The sequence below is a fragment of the Pelobates fuscus genome, chromosome 5, assembly GCF_036172605.1.
Source record: "Pelobates fuscus isolate aPelFus1 chromosome 5, aPelFus1.pri, whole genome shotgun sequence".
NCBI classification, from domain to species: domain Eukaryota; kingdom Metazoa; phylum Chordata; class Amphibia; order Anura; family Pelobatidae; genus Pelobates; species Pelobates fuscus.
Window position 1 is genome coordinate 284,382,351 of NC_086321.1, and position 27,482 is coordinate 284,409,832.

The 27,482-nt window shown below is 41.7% G+C and overlaps 1 protein-coding gene across 2 annotated transcripts in view; it reads left to right on the top strand.

The window, feature by feature from the left end:
• CERS1 (ceramide synthase 1) overlaps positions 1–23,706 on the top strand; it is a 49,164-nt gene extending 25,458 nt beyond the window's left edge. For both annotated transcript variants that reach the window (XM_063455387.1, XM_063455389.1), the window contains 6 exons: positions 7,828–7,987; positions 12,475–12,655; positions 17,775–17,936; positions 19,216–19,363; positions 20,678–20,826; positions 21,470–23,706. In XM_063455387.1, the coding sequence (XP_063311457.1) occupies positions 7,828–7,987; positions 12,475–12,655; positions 17,775–17,936; positions 19,216–19,363; positions 20,678–20,826; positions 21,470–21,512 (843 nt within the window). In that variant the 3' untranslated portion in view covers positions 21,513–23,706. The remainder of the gene's footprint in view (positions 1–7,827; positions 7,988–12,474; positions 12,656–17,774; positions 17,937–19,215; positions 19,364–20,677; positions 20,827–21,469) is intronic.
• Positions 23,707–27,482: the final 3,776 nt, after the last annotated feature.

Here is a 27,482-nt window from a genome sequence, read left to right on the forward strand (position 1 = left end):
TTTATTTTTAAGCTTAGAGGTTTTTTTTAAAAGTTAGATTCAGTTCATTCCTTTTTTAATATAAAAAAATAATACAAAATTAAAAAACAACCCAAACATTTAAACTTATCTGTAATCAAGTGGCAGAACAGATTCCTCTCTTCAGCTGCTTTTCCCATGATCATCATCAAGATTAACAATCTCTGGTCCAATCCAGCGCTTATAGGGAAGCATTAACAGTATTCTGCGTTTTCATGCTGTGCATGATGGCAACAAAAGTGAACACCTTTTAAAGTCAAACATTTTAAAGGGGCACTCTAAACACCTATAACACCTATAACACTTTAGCTTGTTGAAATATTTTGAAACGTGTGTCCTCTTTTTTTAATTTTACAAAAAGTGCAGATTTCAATGTAAACGGGCACTTTTAAAAATGAACTTTGTTACTCCCCCACCTGTCAATCAGACAACCAGCCCTGTTATTTCCTGGTTTGGTTAGTTCAGTGGAGCTAAACTCTAAAGGCAGTAATTGTTCAGAACACCTGCCTCACAAAGACATCTCATTGATCTGCATTGGAAAGTCTGCGAGACTGGAGGGGTATAACCTTTACACCTAAACCACTTCATTAGGCTATATTTGTTTAGTTGCTTAACCCCTTAAGGACACATGACGTGTGTGACATGTCATGATTCCCTTTTATTCCAGAGGTTTGGTCCTTAAGGGGTTAAAGTCCATTTAAGTTGCAAAGAAAGGAGTGAGAGGCAACAAAGATATTTATACTTCTGCTTGTGGCCCTGATAAAAAATAACATATTCTTGCATTCTTGGAGACATTGAATGTGTCCTTGTGTGGAGTTGTGCATGAATACAAAACAGAGTCGTGGACTGGCTTGTCCGCTCTTCCCAAAAATTTTGGATAGCACAAGAAATAGAACAGAATCTCCTCACAGTTTTGACTGGGCTATCTCACATTCAGTCAAATGAAGACTGACAGCCCTCTGATAAACACAAATTCCCGTCTCAGCTAACCACAAACCCCAACCCATTGACACCAATATTGTTTAATCCAGAGGTGGCTGGAGGTCTCACACACCCGAGACCTTAAGGATTTACAAATTTTAGACTGGACCTGTATTCGAGACTGGTGTGCCTCAGGACAGTAGAAGCCACTAACTGACACACATCCAGAAGGGGTGCCCAGTAGATTAGACCGCTGCCATTATTTTCAACTGCAAAATTATTACTCCTCAATCAAACTAAGACCCTTTTACACAGAGACATCACACAGTTTGAGTCGATTTGCACATCCATAGCACACCTCACTAAGGGAGTTTCAATGCTCTACATGATGCTGTTCACATGCAGAAGTAAAATCCCTCCCAAATTTATAGCCAGAAGGGAGAAAGAGACAGGAGTGACCCTAACAGACCAGGACTGGGACAAAATTTACACCTTAACACACAAATGCTCTATTGGTTCTAAAAACGTGCCACAAAATCCTGACATGTTGGTACAGAACGTGAAACATACTACACAGAATGAATAGCGAGATCTCTGGGGATTGCCGAAGATGCGTAGTGGACCTGAAAACTATGATGCACATCTGGTGGGAATGCCTTGTCATCTACCCCTTTTGGAAGATGATACATTCCCGAATTTATGCAATCGTGGACTCGGACCTAGCGCTTTAGCCACTTACCATGCCATTATACTACACCAATATTTCCCTGGCGACATATAAAAAATCACTCACTAGACATCTTTAAAATGCAGCTAAAACCCTGACCCCACCATGTAGAAACAGACGGGGGAGCCTACCCTATCTATCCAGCAATGGATAGATATGGTAGAGTAAATACATAACGTGGAGTCCATGACCGCAGACCTTACGGGTACCACAGACACACGTGCCACAACCTGGTTCCCTTGGCTGGAATTTGTCTCTAAAAGAGATGCAAACCTCAGGTCGGCAGATGTGCCAAGGGAGTGAGCTTTCCTTGACCCATCCCCCTCATCCCCGCCTGGTTTTTCTCCCCTTCCTCTCTTCCTTCTCTCTTCATTTCCTCTATTCCACCTCTTTTATAACCTCTTTTATAACTTTATGAATGTCTTAGTGCGTGATTATGCACATGACATGCCTCTGCATATTTGGCAAACAACAGACTCAATGATGGCATGAACAACTTCATATATTTATTGTACTACCCTCACAGGGGTTACGGACTTGGTTCACTACAACTAACACTAGTTCCCCAATGTCACCACCAAGTCTCGGGTTTAGCTTAAACAAAGCTACACTGAGAATTAGTACTGCAAACACAATGTGATTTCTGTTACACAAATGCATTTGTGTATCTTTTATCTTCAGCTGACCTATATTACTGTTGAATCTTTGATAAATCAAAATAAAGATTGTCAGGAAAAAAAATACTATTCCCAGCAGTATGTAGCAATCAAATACTGTCAGTTGATTATGACTAGTGATGTCCCGAATGGTTCGCTGGCGAATAGTTCCTGGCGAACATAGCGTGTTCGTGTTCGCCACGGATGGCGAACATATGCGATGTTCGGTCCGCCCCCTATTTTTTTTTTGTGGTCTTTCAGCCAAATTTACTAATACTAAGTAAAAATTACTTAGTATTAGTAAATTGTGCCCCTACTCGCAATACCGCGAGTAGGGGCATGTCTATTAAACCTGTGGCTGCTCACTGTAAAAAAAAAAAAAAGGGTCGAGGACCTATTGTCCTCCCCCTGGCCCCCACCGCTCAGGGGCGGGTGGGGGCCCTAAATACCAATGGGGGGGACCTATTTTCCTCCCCCACGGCCCCCACCCCTGAGCGGCGGGTGGGGGCCCTAAATACCAATAGGGGGGGACCTATTGTCCTCCCCCCCGGCCCCCACCCTTGAGCGGCGGGTGGGGGCCCTAAATACCAATGGGGGGGGGACCTATTGTCCTCCCCGCCCCGGCCCCCACCCATGAGCTGGGGAGACAGTAACAACTCGGTTCTGTTTCCACCCCTCCTCTTATCAAGAGAGAGACTAATATCAGTAACTACTGATTGCAGTAACTAGCCTGAAGTATATCTTTGTGTTTTCTAAGAAAAATGTATATATATAAATATAATTCGAATATAAAAAGAGAAGAGGCTGAAATTGGTTAACTAGAAAAAAGTGTCCCCAAAGTCAGTCTCTATACCCTTACAGGATAGTCGCTCTGTTAGTGTGAAGCAGCTAATATGCAATCACAGAGCTAAAGGAAAGAACTAAAGAAAAAAAAATAATACATTTTTAATACCCCCATTAGGGGAACAGCAAAATACAGTAACAGTAATAGTGTATAGATAATACAGCTAGTAATTAAAAGTAGATATAACAGCTAGTATGCAATAGAAGTGGTAATATTGCTCAGTGTCAGACTGCTATTTAGTGGTAATTTAGTATTAGTAACATATTGTGAAGTATCAATAGACCAGTGACAGAGAGGTTATTACAAAACCAAGACCCAACTTGTTGTAAAGAACAAGGGAGATAAAAAAGTATCTAGTTTGGATAGAATATACAGATAGATACAATACTTATAGTGATGCCTGAAGGGGGTAGCCCCAGTCTGTACCTATTCTGTATAGGGTTGGGAGGCGCCCGATAGCATAGAGCGAAAAAAGGGATAAACTAAGAAGTTTAGACAGATAGCTAGTCAACAAGAAACCCCATCTAAGTGCTGGATAGTGATCCTAGTTATATTCGGACTAGGAAAACACATGGGAGTAACGTGAAAAGTGAACCTAATAGGTGAAGTCCTGCCGGACAAAAGAAAATAAAGAAAATAATAGTATAAATCTAATAGGTTCACTATTGTCAAAAACCTGCATAAGGAATAGGGAGCGGATAAAATAGTAGGATCCAACAAAGTAGGCTGAATAACGCAATGGCTAGTCTATATAGTTGTTAAATAGAACAGAGTATCAGATTACCTGCCACTAAATAGCGTAGACCCAAAAATCAACTGCTAATTCAGCCAAGGGAGAAAGTTCTCCCCCAATCCAACCCTAGAGATTAATCAAATTGGTATGCACAAGAGCAAAGAATATTTAGGTACTAAAGTACATAGTGTACAGCGGATTGCTCAGGAAGAAAGTTTCCACCCAGTTTCCACCCAGCCCAACCCTAGAGATTAATCAAAAAGTATTGCACAAAAGCAGAATATATTTTTAAATTCTAAAGTACATAGTGTACAACGGATTGCTCAACGCGCGTTTCGGCGCTCGCATGCGCCTTTGTCAAGAGCTGAACTCACTGTGTGTTTGGCGCCATCATTTAAACCCCCTTAGTGCCGGCCTCCGTCGGCCGACGTCATTATGACGTACCAGTAGTGGACGGGGCTTATAGCGATGTAGGGAACATGGAGACACGGCATGAAGTGGGAATAACCCCTTCAATGCCGAAATGTAGTATGATCGTTTCGAAAGTGAGTGAGATCAATCTATTCCGTGGAGGGAAAGTCTATTCATAATTGTAGAGTCAATGTAGCAAATGGTACTAAATGGAATATCCCTGTGAAGGGAATAGATGAAGATAATTAGTTCAAAGGAGAAAAACAATTATACTGATCAGATGCCATAGTCGATGTAGAAAAATGATAATGATAATAGGGGCATGGATCACAAGGTATGATATAGGTATACATGAATGTATATGCCCCAAACTTAAAAAAGACCTAACCAGAGATTGTACTGTCGATATTAGAATTCAGTACAAGAGGGTAGGAGACTCTAAAGTGTGTACAATATTTATTAACCATAGGATCCTAAGTAATCAGTCTACATTAAAGAGATCCCATAGGGGACAGACTTGGAGATGGCAGTTACATATGTATGAAAGATAGGTGAGAGTGTCATTTAAAGTAGGTTGGACATCAGAATCAACCAAAAAATAAAAAAGTGATAAAATAAATAGACTGAGTCCATATGCCATAATTGGAGTGAACAAGTCACTCCTTGGTAGCTATTAGTTATCTCCTAGGTAGCAATTACTCCACCAAAATTGAGATGAGTTAATATATCATGAGGGGAGTGAGCAAGTCACTCCTAGATAGCCATAAATGGTCCATACATGGTGGAGATAACATAGATAGTTTAGATGAAGGGTGCAAACAAGAAACCTTTGTTTAACCCATTTGGTTGTAATGTGTTCAGTCTATAAATCCAAAACCTCTCGCGTTGCCTTAAGAACTTGTCATAATCACCCCTTCTTTTATCTCGTTTAACGAGTTCCAAGCCTCGCGGACGCCTAAATCGCCTCAGGGCACCCACATACACTGCACCCATGTTGCCCTGCCACCCACATTGCCTGCCCCCTACACTGCCCTGCCCACCACGTACACTGCCCCTACGTTTCCCTGCCAGCCACATACCCTGCCCCCACATACACTGCCCTCACACTGCCCACCACATGCCCTGCCCCCCACATACACTGACCACCACATACACTGCCCCCCACACCGATGACCCCCACATACACTGCCCCCCACACTGACCACCACATACACTGCCCCCCACACTGACAACCACATACCCTACCCCAACACTGACCACCGCATACACTGCCACCCACACTGACGACCACACTGACAACCACATACACTGCCCCCACACTGACGACCACACTGACAACCACATACCCTGCCCCTCACACTGACCACCACATACACTGCCTCCCACACTGACCACCACATACACTGCCCCCCGCACTGACCACCACAGACACTGTCCCCCACATACACTGTCCCCCACATTGACCACCACATACCCTGCCCCCACAATGACCACCACATATCCTGACCCCCACACTGCACCCCACATACCCTGCCCCCCACACTGACCACCACATACCCCACACTGTCTCCCACACATTCTGCCTCCTCCACTGACTCAATCACTCTCACACACCCTGCACCCCACACTGTCATACACACTGTCTCTCACACAGTTTCTCACACAACATGCCCCCTCCACTGTCACAAACACTACCCCCTCCACTGTCTTCCACACACTTTGCCACCCACACGGTCACACACCCTTCCCCCCTACACTGTCGTACACACTGCCCCCTCATGCTGTCGCACACCCTGCCCTCTCTACACTGTGTCCCACACACCCTGACCCCCCACACTGTCACACACTGTCACACACTGTCACCATCCTCCACACTGCCACCCCACACTGTCATCTTCCTCCTCACTATCACCCACTCACACCCTGCCCCCTAAACTGTCACATTCCTCTACACTGCTCCCTCACCCTGTTACCCTTTCACACACTTGCACCCCATATTGTCGCCCCAACACTGTCACCAATACATACAGTCACTCCCCCACACACTGCCACTGCACACACTGTCACCCTTTTCAACACTGCCTCCCACACTCTCACCTACCCACCATCACAATTCCACACACATACAGCCACCCCCACACTGTCACCCCCCACATGCTGTCATGCCCCCTTCACCCAGCCTCGCTCACATTAACCTCTCCTAATCTTGTTGCTCTCACCCTCTCCATCCATACCACAATTACCGGCCCTCGCTCTTCCACACTCACCCTATCACATTAACGTCTCCTATCCTGTCACTCATCCTGCCTAGACATGCCACGCTCACCCTGTCACATAACCCTCCCTCATCCTGTCACTCTCACCTACCCTCACCCTGGTACACTTTCTCCTTCAACCGTGCCACACTCACCCCAACAGTGAATACAGAGAGTAAATCTCTGTATCCAGTGCTGCAAGCCTGTCATTCAATATAACAGCAGCTCATTATACACACGATGCAACCCCTATATGTTTTTTTTACTATGAGTGTTAGTGGGGGCCTCTTGTTTGACTTTCGCCTAAGGCCTCATAAAGTCTAGAGCCGCCACTGCTGTCTTGTATGGGAAGGAGAAGCTATGGGGTTTGGAATTACTGCTTTATTACGTGCCTGGAGTCTGTATGTGCAGCATTTCACTTTAAAACTTATAAAGTTTAACTCCTCTACTGCCAGAGGTTTAGAGTTCCGAGCTGGCCCAAATCAATTTTGTGCATATTGGATGTCTGACATCAGGCTACAGGCATCCGGTGGCAGCCCAATAGACTAGGTGTTGTGGGATTTGTATATCACCTAGTGGTGTAGTGGCTCAGCCTTCCATCCATACATTTATTTTACTTTGTTGTTATATTTTATGGTTTGTTAAGTTTTATTCCATTGTTCACACAAATTCTATTGAACTTGACATCATCAGTTAAAAACACGTCAAACACAATCTGGATGTTCATTGAAGTTGAGGTGTTCCTTCCATCAAGTGACTATGAACATATAGTAGTGAACACAGACGTTGCTGTGCCAGGATTGTGTTGAAAAGGTTGAGGGTAGCATGTGGCTGTACCGGTTTGTACTTAGATAACAAATGCCATCCTACACAACACCATAGTAGTTAAAAGGAGATTGTGCGAAGACAGATAGCACAGGAATGTAACAGTATTTGCAACTGTAGTACTGTTAATATGATGTTTTTAAAAGTTATGCTAAAATGTTTCCTCAGTGTAAAACCTTAGAAAACAGCTGATTGAAAAACAATTACTTTTGAACCATGCATGACAAGGGGTTGGTCAAATCTCATTCCATTTCGAACAATAAAAAACAAAAAAAAATAATCTTCACTGAAATCGGAACATTTCTCTTATGTTAGACTGGAAAAATAAATGTTTGTTCCAGTTCCTGTAAAGTTCTTATGATGCTCTTGTGAAGTACTTGTGAAGCTCAGTGGTGAAACAGACACTGGTGTTATAAGGTCTTCTTCTATGTCTACAGCCATTTGCAGAGTGGTGCCAGCTGCAGCCCAGAGAAGCTGATAAATTTCCTGAGAGTGCCTGGAAACTGTTCTTCTATTCCTTCAGTTGGTCCTACAGTGTCTACCTCTTGTTCTTCACTGAATACACCTTCTTCCATGACCCCTCTTCTGCCTTTCATGGTATGTCCAGGAATATCTTTAGCATAAAAAATAAAAACATGCTATTAAGAAGTATCTATCCTAATGCTAGAAATGCAACACAATCCATAATTAAAAGAAAAAAAAAGAATGGATTTTAAAATACAATCATACAAAATATGTTTCATTTATGGGAACAGCCTTCATTCATTCCTGAAACATAACTCAAAAAGACTGGGAAAAATGGAAAACCAAAATATTTGTTATTTGCATCAGTGTGCCTTGACCACTTAAGAATGGAGGCAATTGTCCAAGTTCTGAACTAAAACAAAACCTATTTTATGTTTTTTTTTTCTTTAAGTGCCCCATACATATTAAATTTTGTTTTCAAAGAACATGAAGGGCTTTCTTTTAGAATCCCATATGTATTCCTAACATTAAGTGTAAACAAAATGGACAAAATAGGCGCCTTGGACCTTTCTTTTAACTCTATATCTAAAGTAAAATATATATTTTGCAATAGACATAATGAGCCTGCAAGGGGAAGCCTAAATGTAACCTTCCTCCCTTTGTTCCTGCAGCTCGTCCAGCCTCCCAATCAGCGTAGCTAAAAACAAATAAAAAAAATCTGATTTACAACCGCACTCCCATGCACTCTAAGTGATTCCTATAAGAAGCCATAATGAGGGGGCATGGAAAGCCAGTTAGGCTACAGAGACATGTTCCTGAAGATCACACATTACGCCTATTATTCTCCTCTATCTCACGCTAGGAAAGACACCCCGACTCGTTTTAAAGGACCACTATAGGCACCCAGACCACTTCAGCTTAATGAAGTGGTCTGGGTGCCAGGTCCATCTAGGGTTAACCCTGCCTGCTGTAAACATAGCAGTTTCAGAGAAACTGCTATGTTTACATTAGGGTTAATCCAACCTCTAGTGCCTGTCTCATTGACAGCCGCTAGAGGCGCTTCCGCGCTTCAATCACAGTGAGAAGACGCCAGCGTCCATAGGAAAGCACTGAGAAATTCTTTACTATGGACCGACTGAATGCGCGCGCAGCTCTTGCCGCGCATGCGCATTCAGCAGATGACGTCGGAAGAGGGAGGGAGCATCCCCAGCGACGAGGGAGCCCAGCGTTGGAGAAAGGTAAGAATCCTCCCCCTTTAGCCCTTGCACTATAGTGGTCCTTTAAGTGTGCACATGCAAAACTGACCTATATCACGGTCAGTGGGAGCGCCACTTTATTAAAACTTTTTGAAGAGGGCTCTAGTCCTACCTGGAAGTCACCACAATGCCCACCTTACTATTTAATCCAGATTTTCTTTTATTGGAATCTCTCCCCCAGATAATTCCATACTTCACAAAGTAATTTTAACTATTATTGCTGCCATAGGGAACAAAACTATTGTTTAAGTTTGTAACCAAATGGGTGCACCACCTTTGCATTTGTTCTTAACTAAGACTCAGTTTTCTGTTTAAAATGGATTGGCTAAACACTTTAACAAACAAAGAAGCCTTAGCTAAGTATATTCCTCGCTCATGGAAATGTTATATTCCTATCCTGGATTCTTCTTCCCAATTAAGACTTATATGTCTAAGATCATAATTGTTTGCCTTTGCATAACAAACTGACTACACTACCTGCATTAGCTTCCTCTGACACACCCGATGGTGGCCTGGTTTCCTGGTGGGACGGTGCAAGGAATTCTGCCACAAATTGTGAACAAATTGTGGAAAGCGCTTAAGTATACAAAAAATATATAGATTGTAAAAGTTAAAAATCAATCTTCACAAACTTATGTATGAAAACCAGCAGCACTACACTACAGTGTAACAAATAGTGACAAGAATACCAAAGAAAACAAACAGCGGTGCTCTAGAAATTATACTTAGCAGAAAGGTTTCCTCAAAATCCCATCTGCAAATAATAATATAAGAACATAATAGTGCAGACCATTCAATAATAAATATTGATAATATAGTAAAAAACTAAACATTTTGATATCTGAGGTACCCACTCATATTTAGCCTATTCCCAAAACCTATTCCACCATGGCTCTGGGATTTTATGGCTTCACTTGAGAGGGATATATCTCACACCTTGCACACAGCTCCAGCAGCACAGTGTCATCGACTAAGGAAGATAAGAGACACTTGGACTCAAAGGCGAATTAGCAACACACTTTTTTAGTATACAAAACATAAAAACCGCATATTAAAATCTTATGTGAGTTTCCCAGTTGGGTACCCACAATCACGCATAGACAGTATAGCACTATACATCCACCAAACAGTTTTTTAAAAGTTCCGGATTGCAGTCCGTAGAGCTTCCTGGAACACCTCCTTGCGATGTCACTAGTGTGACGTTTCACCCACCTCCCCTGGGCTTCTTCAAGAGGAGGCGAGGTTACAATCATAACTCTATTGCTCTTTTAGAAAGCATTGTAAACATCAGTATTACCAGTTGTGTGTCAGGTCACTGTGCTAGGGTAGCTCCTTGCACTATAACCGGTATAGTTGTTATGATGCATTAGTTGTCACTTTAAAGGGGCACTCTAAGTACCATAAATACTACGGTGCATTAATGGTGCAAGGAGACCCCTATGTCTTTGTTTTTGAACAGTTTTACACTTAGCCAAGCCCTCAGCTATCTCTAAGGATATCACTAAATCAGATGTTCCTAGTTTCACATTACAACACCTGCTCTATTAGATGATAAAGGTAAAATCCCACGCCCAACAGTTGTTAAAGGGACACTGTAGGCACCCAGACCACTTCTGCCCATTGGGGTGGTCTGGGTGCCAACTCCCACTAACCTTAACCCTGCAAGTGTAATTATTGCAGTTTTTTATAAACTGCAATAATTACCTTGCAGGGTTAAGTCCACCCCTAGTGGCTGTGTATTAGACAGCCACTAGAGGGAACTTCCTGCTCTATAGCACAGGTTTTCTGGGCTAGAGCGTCACTGGACGTCCTCACGCTGTGTGAGGACCTCCAGCGTCGCTCAATTCCCCATAGGAAAGCATTGAAAATCGTTTTCAATGCTTTCCTATGGGGTGCGCTAATGCGCATGCGTGGCAAATGCGCATTAGGTCTCCTCGGTCGGTGGGCGGGATCAGTCTCGCCCACCGGCCGACGTAGGCAGAAGGTGGAGCGGTGGGGGAGGACCAGGCAGCGACGTGGGACCTGTCGCTGCCTCAGGTAAGTCACTGAAGGGGTTTACAACCCTTCAGCAACTGGGGATTGGGGGGTGGGAGGAAGAGGAATCCTGCAGTGCCAGGAAAACGGATTGTTTTCCTGGCACTGGAGATTCCCTTTAAAAATAGCACTGACCACATTACATGAGTAATTACTGAAGTATAGTATTTAAAGGTAGATTTTTGCTTTTGCAATTGTAGATTGCAAAACTTCAATAACAATGCTTAATTTATAACCCCACCTAAACTGCGTAATTAAAGCGGTAATGCCACTTCTCCTATTTCTTCACGCCAGCACATGCCCTTTCATTGTTTACTGGGGTGAATCAAGCAGTAGAGGTAAGTAAACAAAATGTACCCATTGCACTTCTGCATTGGGGTGGGTACATCACCCTATGAACCCTTGTGCATGTTCATGCACTCTCTACATTTGTTTGTAGAAGTGTCGGACATGCACATGCGTCATTCGTATAGAACTGCAAAGTTAACAAATTTCCATAGTTTCCTTCCTGTTTCCTAGTAAAGTTTGTAAATTAGATACAAAATCAAATATTTTTCCAGCTAACTTTTTTTGTTCCAAAACATAAAATTCCCAGGTGATAGAAATAAAATTACAAAAAAAAATAAATAAAAAAAAACAGAATGGTTTATTTACTAAATACATAAGGTATGTTGAATTAAAAGCTGAATTGAATTTTTTTTTGCACCATAAACATAGCGCTGGGATTTTCCAGTTAAACTACTTTTCCAGTTTCCTAAATGTTGCTGTTTATTTTACAGTTCACTGCTTAATTCATAATCCATTTTTTGTTTTTCCTGTATTACTCTTTTTTTGCTTTTCTCCTGTGCAATTTGTTTGACCTGTGACATGTGAGAAGATTTATGTTAATGGCTTACTCCAAGCACCATGATCACTTCAATGATTTGAAGGGGCCATGATGCCCAAAGTCTGGATGTGCAGAGACCAGCTATGAAACACTTCACATACCAAGTTTAACCCCTTTGCTGCCTGAGGAGTAACTCCACCTCTAGAAGCATCATTAACTCTAATGTTAAATTGGAAACAGATTTTGGCTAAGAGCAGTCACCTGACACACTGGGCCAAAGAATGGCAATGGCCTTGGCTTCTGCCGGAAGCGTGTCACCGGACCACCAGGGAGCCTTGGAGCCCTGTGAGGATCTAGGTGAGAGGGAATACCATTGCTTGGAGTAACCCTTTAAGATAGTAACATCCTGTAAAACAAATACACTTTTATTCCTGCTTCATACACTGTTTCTCTTTAAACTTGCCTAATTTTGCCTCTAATTGTGTTCTTTGATGCAAACACAGGCTGGAAGTCCGGAGTGGAGGTCCCTGGAGATATAGCTTTAGCTTGTCTCATCCAAGGTAGTTATTATGCGCACTCTATATACGCCACCCTCTATATGGATGCATGGAGGAAGGACTCTATTGTCATGATATTACATCATATAGTCGCGGTCACACTGATCACTTGTTCGTATGCTTTCAGGTTAGTTCTGATTGTCTCCAGTCTGTGAAAACCTTGTATGAGATAAATGAACAGTCTTTTGCTGCTTACCTGCAATCTTACCTGTGGCACTCAAAAACACATTAGTTACATTCCTTCCAAAGCAAAATGATGTCATGAGATTGCATTGTCTTTTCTCATGTGGTGCTAGGTCATGCCTGATGTTATAATAAATTCTATATCCTTGTCATATCCTGTTTGGGACTTATCCATCAAACGTTGCCCCAATTCTGCCGAGTTCCCACAAGGTATGTTTTGATTGCATTCATAATTAGAGTTAGGGAGTGTTCTCTAAGCATTGAAATGTATGACTTTTATGATTAAGGCTGCAATCACAGAAAGGCTTATTGATTGACATAAAACAGCAAGAGCAAAGCTTAATAATGCAGCAAACCAAATATAAAATCAATGTAAATGAGTGCATAAAGTGATATTCGTTTTTGCGTTCTTAAAACACTGGCTTGTTTAAATATGTACCAGTGCAAAATAAATATTTTAAATCCCAACATAGGTAGATCAACAGAACATCCGCTTTCCTGAAAGTTATTGTTAAAGGAAAACTCCAAGCACCATATCCACTACAGTGTGATGTAGTGGTTATGGCGTCATGAGTGCCCTGGCACTCTCCCAGGTAAGTAGTCAAACCAATTGAGAATGGTCTGAAAAGTTACTTTGGGTTGCATCCTCTTTATATAGAGGTTTCTGGAGCTAATGGAGGAGTTGCTTATGGCAAGGTGCAATTAAAGGTGCACTCTAAGCTCCATATCTACCAAAGCCCATTAAAGTAGTTATGGTGCTAGGAGGTCACAAGTACTGCCTCCTAGTTCTATGTCAAACTGTTTTTGAGCTGTATGACGAAACCAAAGGTGCCGCCCTCAGGCATTGTGACCCAGCTGCTTGCTCTCCATATTTTTAAAGCCAATGTTACACTGAGCATTAGCAATGTCACTTTTTTCCATATTTGGATGTCAATGATACACCAAGAGGGTAATGTGACATTTGGACAAAACAGACACTACTAATACATGCTCTAGTGCTTAGAATGCTTAGAGTGCCCCTTTAAGGAACATGCATTTAGAGCGTTCCAGTGTTCCAGAAATCTAATCAGATTTACTTAGCAGATTTTCTAATCGTCTATCCCACAATGGAGATCATCAGTGATTTCATAGGGAAGCATTGTGGGGGCTACTATGCATGCCCGGCAATGTCTGTGTTGCATCAATCAGAATCTCCTCATATACATTAGCTGAAAATAGAACAAAGAAAGCAGGACCACAACAGGAAGCTCCTCTGGTGGCTGTGTGAGTGGTATATTTTTCATTAATAGAAGATATATATAAAAAAATGGACATTCAGTAGATAGAGTTAGAGAACATAATAGAGAACATAAATTCGGACACCAAATTCCGAACTGTTGATGGAATTCATCAATGTCTGGATTATTTAAACTGGCCTGAATTGGGTGCAGATTTAAGGTGAGCTGAACCCTGCCAAAGCTGAATCTAATTCATTAAATCTGTGCCTGCAGGCTTCAACCCCGGGCCTGGATTTAGAAAGAAATCCAAACTACGGGTATTTGCAGCACCAGCAGTGAGTGGGCAAACAGCGCTAGCTTACCAGCCACATTACAAAAGCAAAAATAAATAAATAAATTATAATAAAAAATTCAAATCCTATGTGGGGAAATAAGACCCCCATATTACTATAATGGATGTAATGTACCTACATATACCCCCACCTGCCACCTGGTATGTTTACTAAACATATAAAACTTTAAGAAGCCTGTGATTGGACTGTGCCCGACCCCAGTGACGCCAGGAGGGGCGTGGAAGAGCAGGGTCAGGAGCTTCTCGCGGTGCTGGATTTAATAAATGAGAGGGGGGCATTCCCTAATGGGGCATATTATACCAGAAAGGTCTCATAAAGTACCCCTTTAACTTTCAAATTCACTCTGAATTCACTTGAATTCTCACTTCAGGAAATAAACCTGTGTAGTCTCCTTAGCTGCCCTCTTCAGCAGGCAAGATTGACTCATTTTAGAAGAAATCTTTTGATTTTATTAAATGATGTACGTTTAATACAAGCTCCTTTAGCTTGTTGGTATGGAAAAAGTCCATTACAATTATTCCCCACAAGGTGGCACTTTTACAATGTTGCAACCTTAAAATCTAATATTTGTTTAGAAAACATTAGGGCTTTCTTTAAAAAAAAAAAAAAAAAAAAACCCACAGGAGATGTGTATATATAAAATGATAAACAACATCAAATACAGCAGGCAAATCATGCATTAATAAAATGATAGTTAAGTCAGATTGCAGATATTTTTCCTCTTTTTTTATTTTTTTTATTTCATGGAGTTAATTCACTCTCAATTTAGTGAGATTTCAAATTGTATTCAAAATGAATTTCACATTTAAAGTGAAAATTGCCAAAATGGAAACATTCTCCAAGTCAGCTACTTATTTACTACAAATAATTATTTAATCATAAATACAATAATGTATTGTGTTAATACATAGAAATATTTTTTTAAGGTTGTAGGGACATTGTACCCAGCATAGGTATCTCCACTTTTCCTTCCTCAAAGCTGAAAGAAGCAGTATAATAATCCACGACAATTCCTCCCTCCCACCAGCAACTAGACCAGTGTTTCCCAACCCAGCCCTCAAGGCACACCTACCAGTCCAGGATTTAAGGATTACCCAGTTTCGTCTAAGGTGTTTTTAGAAAAAAAGAGAAAAAACACCTTAGACACAACTGGGTCACCCCTAAATCCTGGACTGGTAGGTGTGCCTTGAGGACTGGGTTGGGAAACACTGTAGTAACTAGACAACACATAGTTCTGGGAGTCAACTGATTTTATTTTGGCCACACACGGCTTGTATGCACATACTCCTACATGGGGTCTCTTATACAAAAATACAGTGTTTTTCCTCCCAAGATCCTCTGTGCTTGAGAGATAATTGCGTGAGAAAAATCTATAACTCAATTATCTCTCAGGTACAGAAAAATCTACAATATTTTAAAACACACCAAAAATACATTTTAATACTTCAGAACCCCATAAAAGTCATATCACCGAATAGCTTGGATCTGAGTGCACACTTTGACGAAATATCACTCAGATCCCTTTGGTGGTTCGGGAACACCATTCGAATTAAGTTTTGACCAGTTGGCAACGAGGTGATGCCCCAAAACTGTTCCAGAGAAAACAAGGCAACAACCAGTCATCATAGGGGGTTCTCGCACGAACACTGATGAATCTATCCTCTGGCTGTTAGGATACGAATGCTCCCCCTGTTCGGTAGTTTATGCCTCCCGAACGCCGTTCTCCTAACTGTTCGGGAAGTTGGATGAGCAGCGGTACCAGTTTACCAGGTGTTCACGGGATTGTGGATCCAAAATTAGTTCTATGCTGTCGACGACCATGTAACGCTGCCTGCGTTCAGGAGACAAATTAGTCGCCAATTGTTTGAACGCGTGTGTTCGGTTATACAAATGGCGGCCACACAGGAGAACACTTGAACTAATAACCAATTTGTGGTTAACAGCCAGGGGCGGTCGGTAATTAAAAGGTGCAAACAAGGGGACCACACAGAGTTGATTTGGTAAACGAACTGGACCGTATGGACAGCCGAACAAAAGGGAATAAAAGTGTAGCTAGTTCCTTGTGGTAATCAATTGTTTGTTAATCTTTCTATGGCTGAACGCATTTTTCCAAACATCTTTTTTTATAATGTATCCTGTAACTTAGATTCTATTAAAGTAGTTTTTTTTTTTTTGAAGTTTGCAAGTTTACATACTTAAACTCATTGTGACTTATGCGTGAATAAGTATGTAAATCATTTTGTGTGAATGTGGTACTTATTTAATCTCGCACATCTTAACACTCTAAGTCAGCAGTGCTTTCAGATGAGATACTCTGGCCTTAAAGGGACACTATAGTCACCAGAACAACTACAGCTTAATGTAGTTGTTCTGGTGAGCATAATAGTTCCCTTCAGGCTTTTTTCATGCAAACACTGCCTTTTCAATCCTTAGATGGCCACTGAAGGGTGCTTCCTGGGTCAGTGCTGCCAAAAAAGCAGCCCTGATGTTCAGCGTCCCCACACTCTGCATGGAGACGCTGAATTTTCCTCATAGAGATGCATTGATTCAATGCATATCTATGAGGGGTACCTGATTGGCCAAAACTGCATTTGGCCACGCACTGGTGCCGATTTTAGCCAATCCAATCCTTTCTCATTGGCTAAAAATTAGCCGTTTTGATGTTGTCACAAAGGGGGGGCGGAGCCAGCGCCGGCGGACCCACGCGGCGCTAGAAATAAGGTGAGTTTTAAACTTTTATGGGGGGGGGGCTAAGGGTGGGTTAAAAACTATAGGGTCAGGAATGTTTGTGTTCCTGACTCTATAGTGTTCCTTTAAATATGACATTCACTTTAAAGGAACATTATAGGGTCAAGAACACAAACATGTGTTCCTGACCCTATAGTTTTAAAAACCACCATGCCCCCTAAATATAGCAAAATCTTACCTTTACTCCAGTCTGCTACTGCTGACTCTGCCATGCTCTGCCTGCTTGGCTGACATCATCAGAAGTGGTGTTTTGAGCCAATCACAATGCTTTCCAATAGGAATGCATTGCATTGGCTGAGCTTGTCAAGGAGGCAAATCAGGGGCAGAACCAGCACAAGTCAAACACAGCCCTGCCCAGTCATGACCTCCTCGTTGAAATGCATGGAATCAATGCATCTCTATGAGGAAAGTTCAGTGTCTCCATGCAGAGGGTGAAGACACTGAATGGCAGTAATGCACATTGTACAGCACTGCCTCAGGAAGCATCCCCTAGTAGTCATCTGAGGAATGGCCAGTGGAGGTATCCCTAGGCAGTAATGTAAACATTGCATTTTCTCTGAAAAGACAGTGTTTTCTGCAAAAAGCCTGAAGGGAATGATTATACTCACCAGATCTCCCCTCCCCACTTCCCCCCTTCCCACCTTCCCCCCCCGTAGAGTCAATACACTGATAATAATAAGTGATCCTGAGTTAGTATTTTAGGATAACTAAGAAAATTGTTCACATTGTGATTATTATCTTGCAGATATCACAACATTGCGATCCTAGTCTTGTTTCTACATGACATTAACGACATTCAATTAGAATTCACGAAAATCAATGTCTACTTCAAGACGCGAGGTGGCAAATATCACAGAGTGAATGACATCCTTTCAGATATTGGCTGTGTTGTCTTTAGTTGTAGTTGGTAAGTGCTGGTTCCTATACAACTATGCTGTGACCTCATCCATGAATTTGTATTTATTACATTTCAAAGTGAGAATATCAGGCACAAATCATGTGGATAACCAGTTCATATTCAGATAACTATTGACAAATTCCTATGTGAAAGCTAGCACTGAACATTTCACCTAGAGTAAGCATCTCAAAATCTAGCCATCTACTGCATGAAAAAAAATTGTGAATTTGTAGCGTATCAACATCTGAAAAGGAGGGTGGGTCAAGTGTGACCTTCCTGACTTGGTATGTAGATATATGGATGGAATTATCAGGCTAAAAAAAAACTTTAAAGGGCCATTGTAGTCACTAGGATCATTTCATTTCTTTGAATTGGTTGTTGTGCCTGCAGTCCTGTGGCAGTGCTCTCATTTAGCATTTAAACATAGAAACATTAAAAACTGTTTAATTCTGAAGGAAATGACAGTACCAGGTGACTCCAGACACTGTAACCAGTTTAATGAGATTAAGCAGATATAGTGCCTACAGTGTACCTTTAAGTGGGTCAAAATGTTGTCTGGTTCAGTCTTAATTGTAGAATTCACTTCTGATCAATTCATGACAGGTGCAGTTTAATAAGCCCTATTTTCCAAATCTTGTTGGCTTTTTTAAAGCATATTTTGCAAGGTAGAAAAATGTTTTTAATATCATACTTTCTGGATTAGAACAGAAATAAGGTAAAGATAGGCAAAATATTTTCAAAAAAAAATTCATGAACCATTTAATGTTTTTTTTTTTGTAATATTTTAGGAACACGCAACCAAATACTACAATGGTAGTTAGTTGTTCAGCATATGTCGAAACAATATGTATTAAGGCCTGCAAATTTAACAATCTGTTAACAGAACAAGGAAATTCATTTGACATTTGCAAGTATGAAGCAACTGCATATTTTGTGGGTGGCTTTGTGCTGTGAAATGTGCAGTTGATACTTATTAGACAAAAGAATGAATCATTCAGTATTTTGAACATGGTTAATGGAATTCATAGTGTGTTCAAAGCTGAATTTACATGTCACGTGCCCCTCTGTAACTGTTCCTGCCGGTCTGCTATTAAGGCTGGCTGGACTAGAGGACACAGACCAAGGCTCCTGGTTGGCTCCCCACCAGCTAATTCAAGCTCAAAAAGGCATATTATAAGTGCTGAAAACAGGCGCCCTCTAGTGGTCAGGAAGATCCATCACGGAGTATGTTTGTACACAGTCAATTTTCAATTAGAGACTCATACTATCTGTTTTCCTGTGTTTTCAGGTTCTGGTTCAGACTCTACTGGTTTCCCCCAAAAGTTCTTTTTGCCACCTGCTATTCCAGCCTTGAAATGCATCCCAACCTCCCTTTGTATTTTCTTTTCAATATTTTGCTATTTGTATTGATAGCAATGAATATATACTGGTTTATGGTGAGTACTTACATGTATAATTAACCACCATAGTCTGTTAAACCTAAGCCACATACAGGAGATTGAAACATAGAACTTTCTCATCCTGCCCTGTTATTGGAAGTTGGATCTTAGAACTTTTGCATGATATAAACGTTGCCATTGATAACATTGTGGGGATATAGTAAAAAAAACAGGGAGTGTTCAAAGGACCTGATATGTCCAAGGGAAGGGCATGCCTCAACTATTGTGTGGTGGGTTAGGAATTCGAATGCAAGAGAGTCTGACAGATCTTCTGACTGTTACAGTTTGGAAGCAGTAAGGTAAACATTATTGGTACCGGCCCATATTCAAATACTTTGTATGGCATTTATAGTAACACAGGCTGAAAAGATACATGCATCCATCAAGTTCAGCCTTTTCCACATCTGTTTTTGCTGTTGATTCAAAAGAAGGCAAAAAGCTCAGTTAAAGCACTTTCCAATTTTGCAACAAACTAGGAAAAATGTCATTCTCGACCCCAGAATGGCAGTCAGATCTCTCCCTGGATCAAGAAGCTGACCATTCAGACCTTTTCATTAGCACAGTAAGTATGTTCAGTGTGATTTCTTAAACTGGTCCACAAATTCGGTAGACAGAAAATCCATATTGAGGCTTCACATTAAATGCAGATATTTTCACAGAATTTTCACAATGCACAAGTCAATTAGGACGCTAGTGAACAATGTTAAAAGAGAGGTGCATACTTCCCAACAGTCCTGGTTTAGGCTTGACAGTCCACAGAATACGCAGCACAAGCACATCATTTGAGTGCTCCAGGTGCATTGAGGCCATGGGCCCTTCAGAAGCGTTCTGTGCACATGCAGCTCGTGAGGCTGGCCAGAATGCAATGCACAGCAGGCTCTGTTTTTTCACATCATGGCTACATAAACACTTGGGCCCGGCCCCCTCTCCCAAGTTCAAGTTTAGAGGATCTGGATACTGGTCCTGTATAGGACAGATTTTATTGATGATCAATTACTTGAGCAGAGAGCAGCAAATAAAGGGAAATGAAAACCACATTGCAATACTTGCAATTGCAGATTTAAAAAATAAATAAATAAATCTCTGCTTTTCTCACACCTTTGCGGTTTTAGCCTATATTTTGCAATTTAGCTTATTTTTACTACTATTCAGTGATTAGTTAATAAACTCCAAACTGCCCAAATGTTTTTTTTCTGACATCTTAGGTTTATCCATAAATTCTGATCAGTGGAACCATGCCCTGCCCTCGTTTCTTTGTTTTTTGCTGTTTTTTCTTTTCCTTTTCTAATGTGTCATTTTATGTCATTTTAGTACATCGTCATTTTTGTTGGGAAGGTCCTCACGGGACATATTCAGGAAGTGAATGATGTGAGAGACTATGAAATTGATGCTGATGGTCAGAATGCTGGGATTCCAGTTAACAGCAGGAAATCTGAACACAAAGAAATTTTGAGAAACGGGTGAGTAAAATAAAGCACAAATCTATCACATCCAAAATGGTACCAGAGGTGAAGTAGAAGCCAGGATTTCTGACAAGTGAAATGTGGATGGCTATCGAAATAGTATGGATGGGTGGTATTTTTTTACCCTAGAGCCCAAAAGATTTGTCTCAGAATGTGCAATCCTTGAAACTGACATTGTCTGGAGCCTGTGGTCCTACTAGTCTTCACTGATATGCGAAAGCAGTTGTTCATACTTTGGCATTAGCAATATAATTTTTCTTTCTTTCTTTTTTTTTTTTTTTTTTTACAACTTTGGTTTGACAATGGTGTCAATTTGTAAACATTTGTCAGCTTCCCAGGGGAAGGTACAAGGGTACTCCTGACATCACAACCAACACAGCATGCTGTAAAGCGTACCCATTTAATTATGCTACATTTGAAAAATGCATCGTTGTGTTAATGTTTCCCCAGAATAATTGGTTGCCAATCTAATGCCATATATTTAATTTGGGTCAAAAAATAACCACTGCTTTACTTTAACAACTATGTATGTGACTGATTTTTTTGGCCAAGAAAGGTTAAATTTCATATTTCTTCACCACCAACTTAAAAAAAACATTATGACCAGAATGTGCACTTTTTTTGTTTTTTTTTTCTTCAGGCAATCCTTGACAAATGGATATATGAAGAAAAAGCGAACATAGTCTTGCGGACAGACTGACACCTCCTCGTTATAAAATATCATCCAGGCAAATTCTCTTTCATAGCACCCTGAACTTTGTCAGTAATGTATCATGACAACGGTGAAGAAAATAATTTTCATTTGATCACTTTTCATGATAAACCTTTGGATTACTAGACCATTCTACAGCATTTTATTTCTTTAATGTGCTACCTCTCTTGCAAAAATCTCTATAATACAAAACTGCCAGCTAATATATAATGGTTGTAGATAAATACAGTGATATATTTCTTAAGAGTAACAAAGAACGACAATTCTTGCCCCAGCCTGGTTGGTTGTTGATTTTTACAGAGTAAACTAGGTCAGAACTGGGAATAACAAAAATATTGGGGGGAAAAATTGAAAAATTTGATCTTGATTAATGTTGAAGCTTTGGCAATGACAACATGTACATTATGAGATGGAACTGCACTAGATCCCCCAAATAATCTGAGTCTGGGTGCAACCAGGCCGGCTCCAGTGCCAAGAGACCAGTAGATTAGTATAAAAATAGAGAGGTCCAGGCACTCCAAATATCAGTGAAATAGGCAGCTTATTGAACTCTCAGCCAAAGCAACGTTTCGACCAAACTGGCAAAGATCAGTTGTTTTGGCTGCGAGTTCAATAAACTGCCTGTTTCACTGATATCTGGAGTGCCTGGACCTCTCTATTTTTGTTCTAACATGTACATTAGTCTCCTATCAAGCACCTCCGATTTACAAGTAACAAAAGGAGAGACGGAACTCGTAAAGTTTTCGCCTAAGCCCAATTGGTGGATATAATATATAAAAAAGTGTCTAATTAAATGTATTTGTTACATAAGCACACTGTATAAGGATTATACAGACCTGTGATACAGTGTTGTGGTGCTTTGAAAACCAACTTGTAAAATGAAGTTTTAAAAAAATGCACAAGAAAAAGAAAATACCACATTCTCTCACTTACGGATTGTATACCACCTTACTAATCTTGCCTACATTTAGCAAGTTGGCTTTCAGATCACCACAATTTCCTTTCTAGTAATTCAAGATCTTGCTCATCAAGGAATTGTAATGACAAGGTCAACTCCAAGAACGAATGCATATTGTGCAGTAAGAGCACTGCTGATCTTTGGTACACTTGGGAAGGCATCATAGGGAACCACAATGGAATAAAATGTTATAGAGGTTAAACTGGCTGTTTTACCTCTACGATGTTGTAAAAAGATTTTACCCACTGTGAACATGACTGGTTCCTTGAAAACACTTCCACTTGCATATGTATCTGTTACTAGTACCATTCGGTGCTACAGAAACAGGTCTACTTCAGTTGGAGTGGTTGTGATTATCTGGCCCTTAGCCCTTACAGTATTAGAGACAATGGCACATACAGGTCACTAACATTAATATTCAGTCCTTGTTTGATCTTTTCATGTTTACAGATATAATGCCTGCCGCCATTTGTTAATCTTAACAATTGTTAATAAGTATATTAATTTATTTGCTAGCAAATCAGCAACAGATCAGACCCCTACTAGTCATAATCACTGATGCTATGTGACTCAGCCTGAGCACTACCAATGAACTGATTCTTTATTATCACTTATTTATTTGTATATTATACAATAATGTGTTTGTTTTGTTGTTAACACAACCTTAATAAAATGCAAATGCTATTTTATATGTTGTCTAATCTGAAATTTCAGTAAGGTAATTTCACAATTGTTAACCATTGCCATATTGTGATTGCAAGTGAATGAAACCTCAAATCTAATTAGAACAATGTGTTTAATTGCAAATTCATCTGTTGACTAGGAATGTAGGATATCAGAGCTGAAGGCAGTGAATTGTGAGTGTGTGTTAAATTTATAGAAAAGTGAATGGATGTGTTGCAGTGATAGGCAGGTTTGAAAGTGACACAACCACAAAGGACTTGTACAGCAAGGATTGTTAGGGTTATTCAGCAAACATTGAATTTTGTTGACTGGATTTGTAACCCTTTGTTACTAAAGCCAAATATGCTGGACATATCTGGTTTAATAGCAGTCATTTTCGTATGTGAATCCTACATAAAGTACAAATACTGAGTGTTAAAACAGATCTTGAATAGAAACAGGCACATACAGTATCTCACAAAAGTGAGTACACCCCTCACATTTTTGTAAATATTTTATTATATCTTTTCATGTGACTACACTGAAGAAATGACACTCTGCTACAATGTAAAGTAGTCAGTGGCGGATCCAGAAGCTAATCTCGGGAGGGGCACTGGCAGATTATTTTAAGAAACAATCCAGGCACAATAACCACTACAGCTCTCTGTAGTGGTTTTGGTGCCAGGAGTTGCTGTGGCGCCCTCCCAGAGTAAGTAGTCAAACTGTTTAAAAAAATGTTTGATAACTTACCCATGTCTGCCGGGATAGGGGTTGTAGTGTGTATGCGTGTGAGGGGTGCAGTGTGTGTGAGGGTCGCAGTATGTGTATGAAGGGGTAGTGCGTGTGTGAGAGGGGTGCAGTGTATGTATGGGGTAGCAATATGTATATTGGGAGCAGTGTGTTTGTGTGTAAATGGTGCAGTGTGTGTATTGGGAGCAGTGTGTTTGTGCGTGAGTGGCGCAGTGTGTTTTTGTGTGAGGGGTGCTGTGTGTGTGTATGGGGGGCAGTGAGTGTATTGGGGGCTATGTGTAAGGGGGGCTGTGTGTGTGTGTGTAAGGGGGGCTGTGTGTGTGTGTAAGGGGGGCTATGTGTGTAAGGGGGGCTATGTATGTAAGGGGGGGCTGTGTGTGTAAGAGGGGGGGCTGTGTGTGTATGGGGGGGCTGTGTGTGTATGGGGGGGCTGTGTGTGTGTAAGGGGGGGCTGTGTGTGTAAGGGGGGGCTGTGTGTGTGTAAGGGGGGGCTGTGTGTGTGTAAGGGGGGGCTGTGTGTGTGTAAGGGGGGGCTGTGTGTGTGTAAGGGGGGGCTGTGTGTGTGTAAGGGGGGGCTGTGTGTGTAAGGGGGGCTGTGTGTGTAAGGGGGGCTGTGTGTGTAAGGGGGGCTGTGCGTGTAAGAGGGGGCTGTGTATGTAAGGGGGGTGTGGGTAAGGGGGGGGACTGTTTATGTAAGGGGGGACTGTTTATGTAAGGGGGGGCTGTGTATGTAAGAGGGGGGCTGTGTATGTAAGAGGGGGGCTGTGTATGTAAGGGGGGGCTGTGTAGGTAAGGGGGGGCTGTGTAGGTAAGGGGGGGCTGTGTAGGTAAGGGGGGGCTGTGTAGGTAAGGGGGGGCTGTGTAGGTAAGGGGGGCTGTGTAGGTAAGGGGGGCTGTGTAGGTAAGGGGGGCTGTGTAGGTAAGGGGGGGCTGTGTAGGTAAGGGGGGCTGTGTAGGTAAGGGGGGGCTGTGTAGGTAAGAGGGGGGTTGTGTAGGTAAGGGGGGGCTGTGTATGTAAGGGGGGGCTGTGTAGGTAAGGGGGGGCTGTGTAGGTAAGGGGGGGCTGTGTAGGTAAGGGGGGGCTGTGTATGTAAGGGGGGGCTGTGCAGGTAAGGGGGGCTGTGTGGTGCAGTGTGTGAGGGGATAGGGGGGCAGATAAAATATATATTTTTTTGTTTTCATTATTAAATAATAATTAAATAAATAAAGCTAATGTCCCCCCTCCCTTCTTACCTTTGCTGAGGGAGGGGGAGACATTGCTTTCTCTTCCATTCCCTAGTGGTTCTAGTGGGGGAGTGAACTCTAACCTGCAGCTCAGGCTAGAGTTCACTCTCGCGAGAACGGAGCATTGCCATGGTAACGCTCCGTGCTCGCGAGAGGAGAACCCGGCGGAGCTGCAGGTAAGAGCTCCCCCGGGTTCTCTCTCTCACTCCCTCCCCTGCCGGCCGCTCAGCAATCTGCCTGTGTGGGCCGGGGAGGGAGATCACTGATCTCCGGTACGTGCAGGCAATCAGCAGGGCTGGTGCTTGGATAGCACCAGCCCTACGTGGGCCGGCAGGGGAGAGCCTCAGGCAGCAATATTTTCTCGGGGGGGGCAATTGCCCCGTTGCCCCCCCCCCTGGATCCGCCAATGAAAGTAGTAAGTGTACACAGCCTGTATAACAGTGTAAATTTGCTGTCCCCTCAAAATAACTCCACACACAGCCATTAATGTCTAAACCGTTGGTAACAAAAGTGAGTACACCCCTAAACAAAATAACCTCCATTTGATTAAATATGCATAGGGATTTGGAAAAGCTAACTTTTTCTTAGTTTTTTTACTGTATGTATTGTATTGGGGCTGATGTGTACTATGGTCGTTGCTGCCACCCAGGAGTGATGGGAGTTTGATATGGGGAAAATCCAGAGGCATATCCTTGAGGGGGGCACATAGGGCTTGGTGTGCTGGGGCGTGACCGGGGACTACTCATCCCCTGTTTTTTTTGTTTTTGTTTTTGTTTTTCTTCTTCCCTCTCTTCTCTCTCTCTTCTTCTCCTTTCCATCCACCCTCTCGCACCCGACCTTTAAACCCGGACCCGACCCATCCTGACTCTGACCCAGACAAAACAAGACAAACTCCGATGGGAGCTCTCAGTCATACTCCACGAAAGTGTACCCATACCTTTCACTCTACACAATCCCAGGGGACAGTTGACGAGAAGCAGAAGAGTTACCAACCCCACGCCACAGAACACAATCCCATCGCCTAAACTTCATCACTTATCCAAGCGAGCATACCGCTAACACTGGCAACCACGCTACTCATTAGCGCATATGCTCATTATCAATATGTGTAAACCACACCAACTGCTGTAACCATGTCTCATACTAATGCAGTACCTCTCCTGCGTGGACAACAGGTTTAATTTCTTGGAAACCGTCATAACTGCTTTACCAAATTCATAGCCTCTGCGCAGGCAAATGTTACTGTATCACTGCTAAATTTACACCACAACATATGCTGTTCAGTGTTTATTGAATGCAAACTGCATCCCCTGCATGGGAAAATTGTTTCCTGAACTGTTATCAATAAAAAAACGGATTTAACACAAAACAGGTCTGATGCATCAAATCATGGACTCCACAAAAACGTGTCCTGTGGTATCTGACACCAAGACATTAGCAACAGATCCTTTAAGCTCTGCAAGTTGCGAGGTTGCCTCCATGGATCGTATTTGTTGTTCCAGCACATCCCAAAGATGCTCAATCAGATTCAGATCTGGGGAATTTGAAGGCCAAGGCAACTACTTAAACATTTTGTCATGTTACTCAAAGCATTCCTAAACAATTTTGGCAGGGTGCACTAGCCTGCTGAAAGAATCCACTGCCATCAAGGAACACCATTGCCATATAGGGGTGTCCGTGGTCTTCAACAATCTCTAGGTAGGTTGTATGTGTCAAAGTAACATCCACATGAATGCCAGGACCCAAGGTTTCCCAGCAGAACATTCCCCAGAGCATATCATTGTCTCTGTCTGCCTTCTTCTTCCCTTAGTGCACCCTGTTCCTATCTCTACCCCAGGTAAATGACACACATGCACCACACATGATGGTAATCCACCTGACCTAAAGTAAAATGTGATTTATTAGACCAGGCAACCTTCTTCCATTATTATATAGGAAAAAGGGAATCAAAAGGAGTCATCCACCATTAATCCTTTAAATGGAGCGCTGTGTAAAACCACGAAATAGGGGTATCAATGAATCCAATAGATTTTCTGTTTTCTTTCCTCCTATACTCAAAGAAAAACACAGAGAGATTGCTTCTAGTGTAGTAAGTCAGGTATTATTTGTTAGTGTATATAACAAATAGTTTTTTTTTTTTTTTAATTCTTTATTTGTGGTGTGCAGAAATGTACATACACATATGGTTGGCCACGATAGCCGAGAGAAACATTTAACAGGTGTATAGAGGATACAGCATCACGGCATATAAAACAAGAGTATACAAAATTCTGCACAATTTTCAATTAAAATAAACATGTTGAACTAGTCATTCGTCAATTTTAAGTTATGAGCATGCTGGTGTTA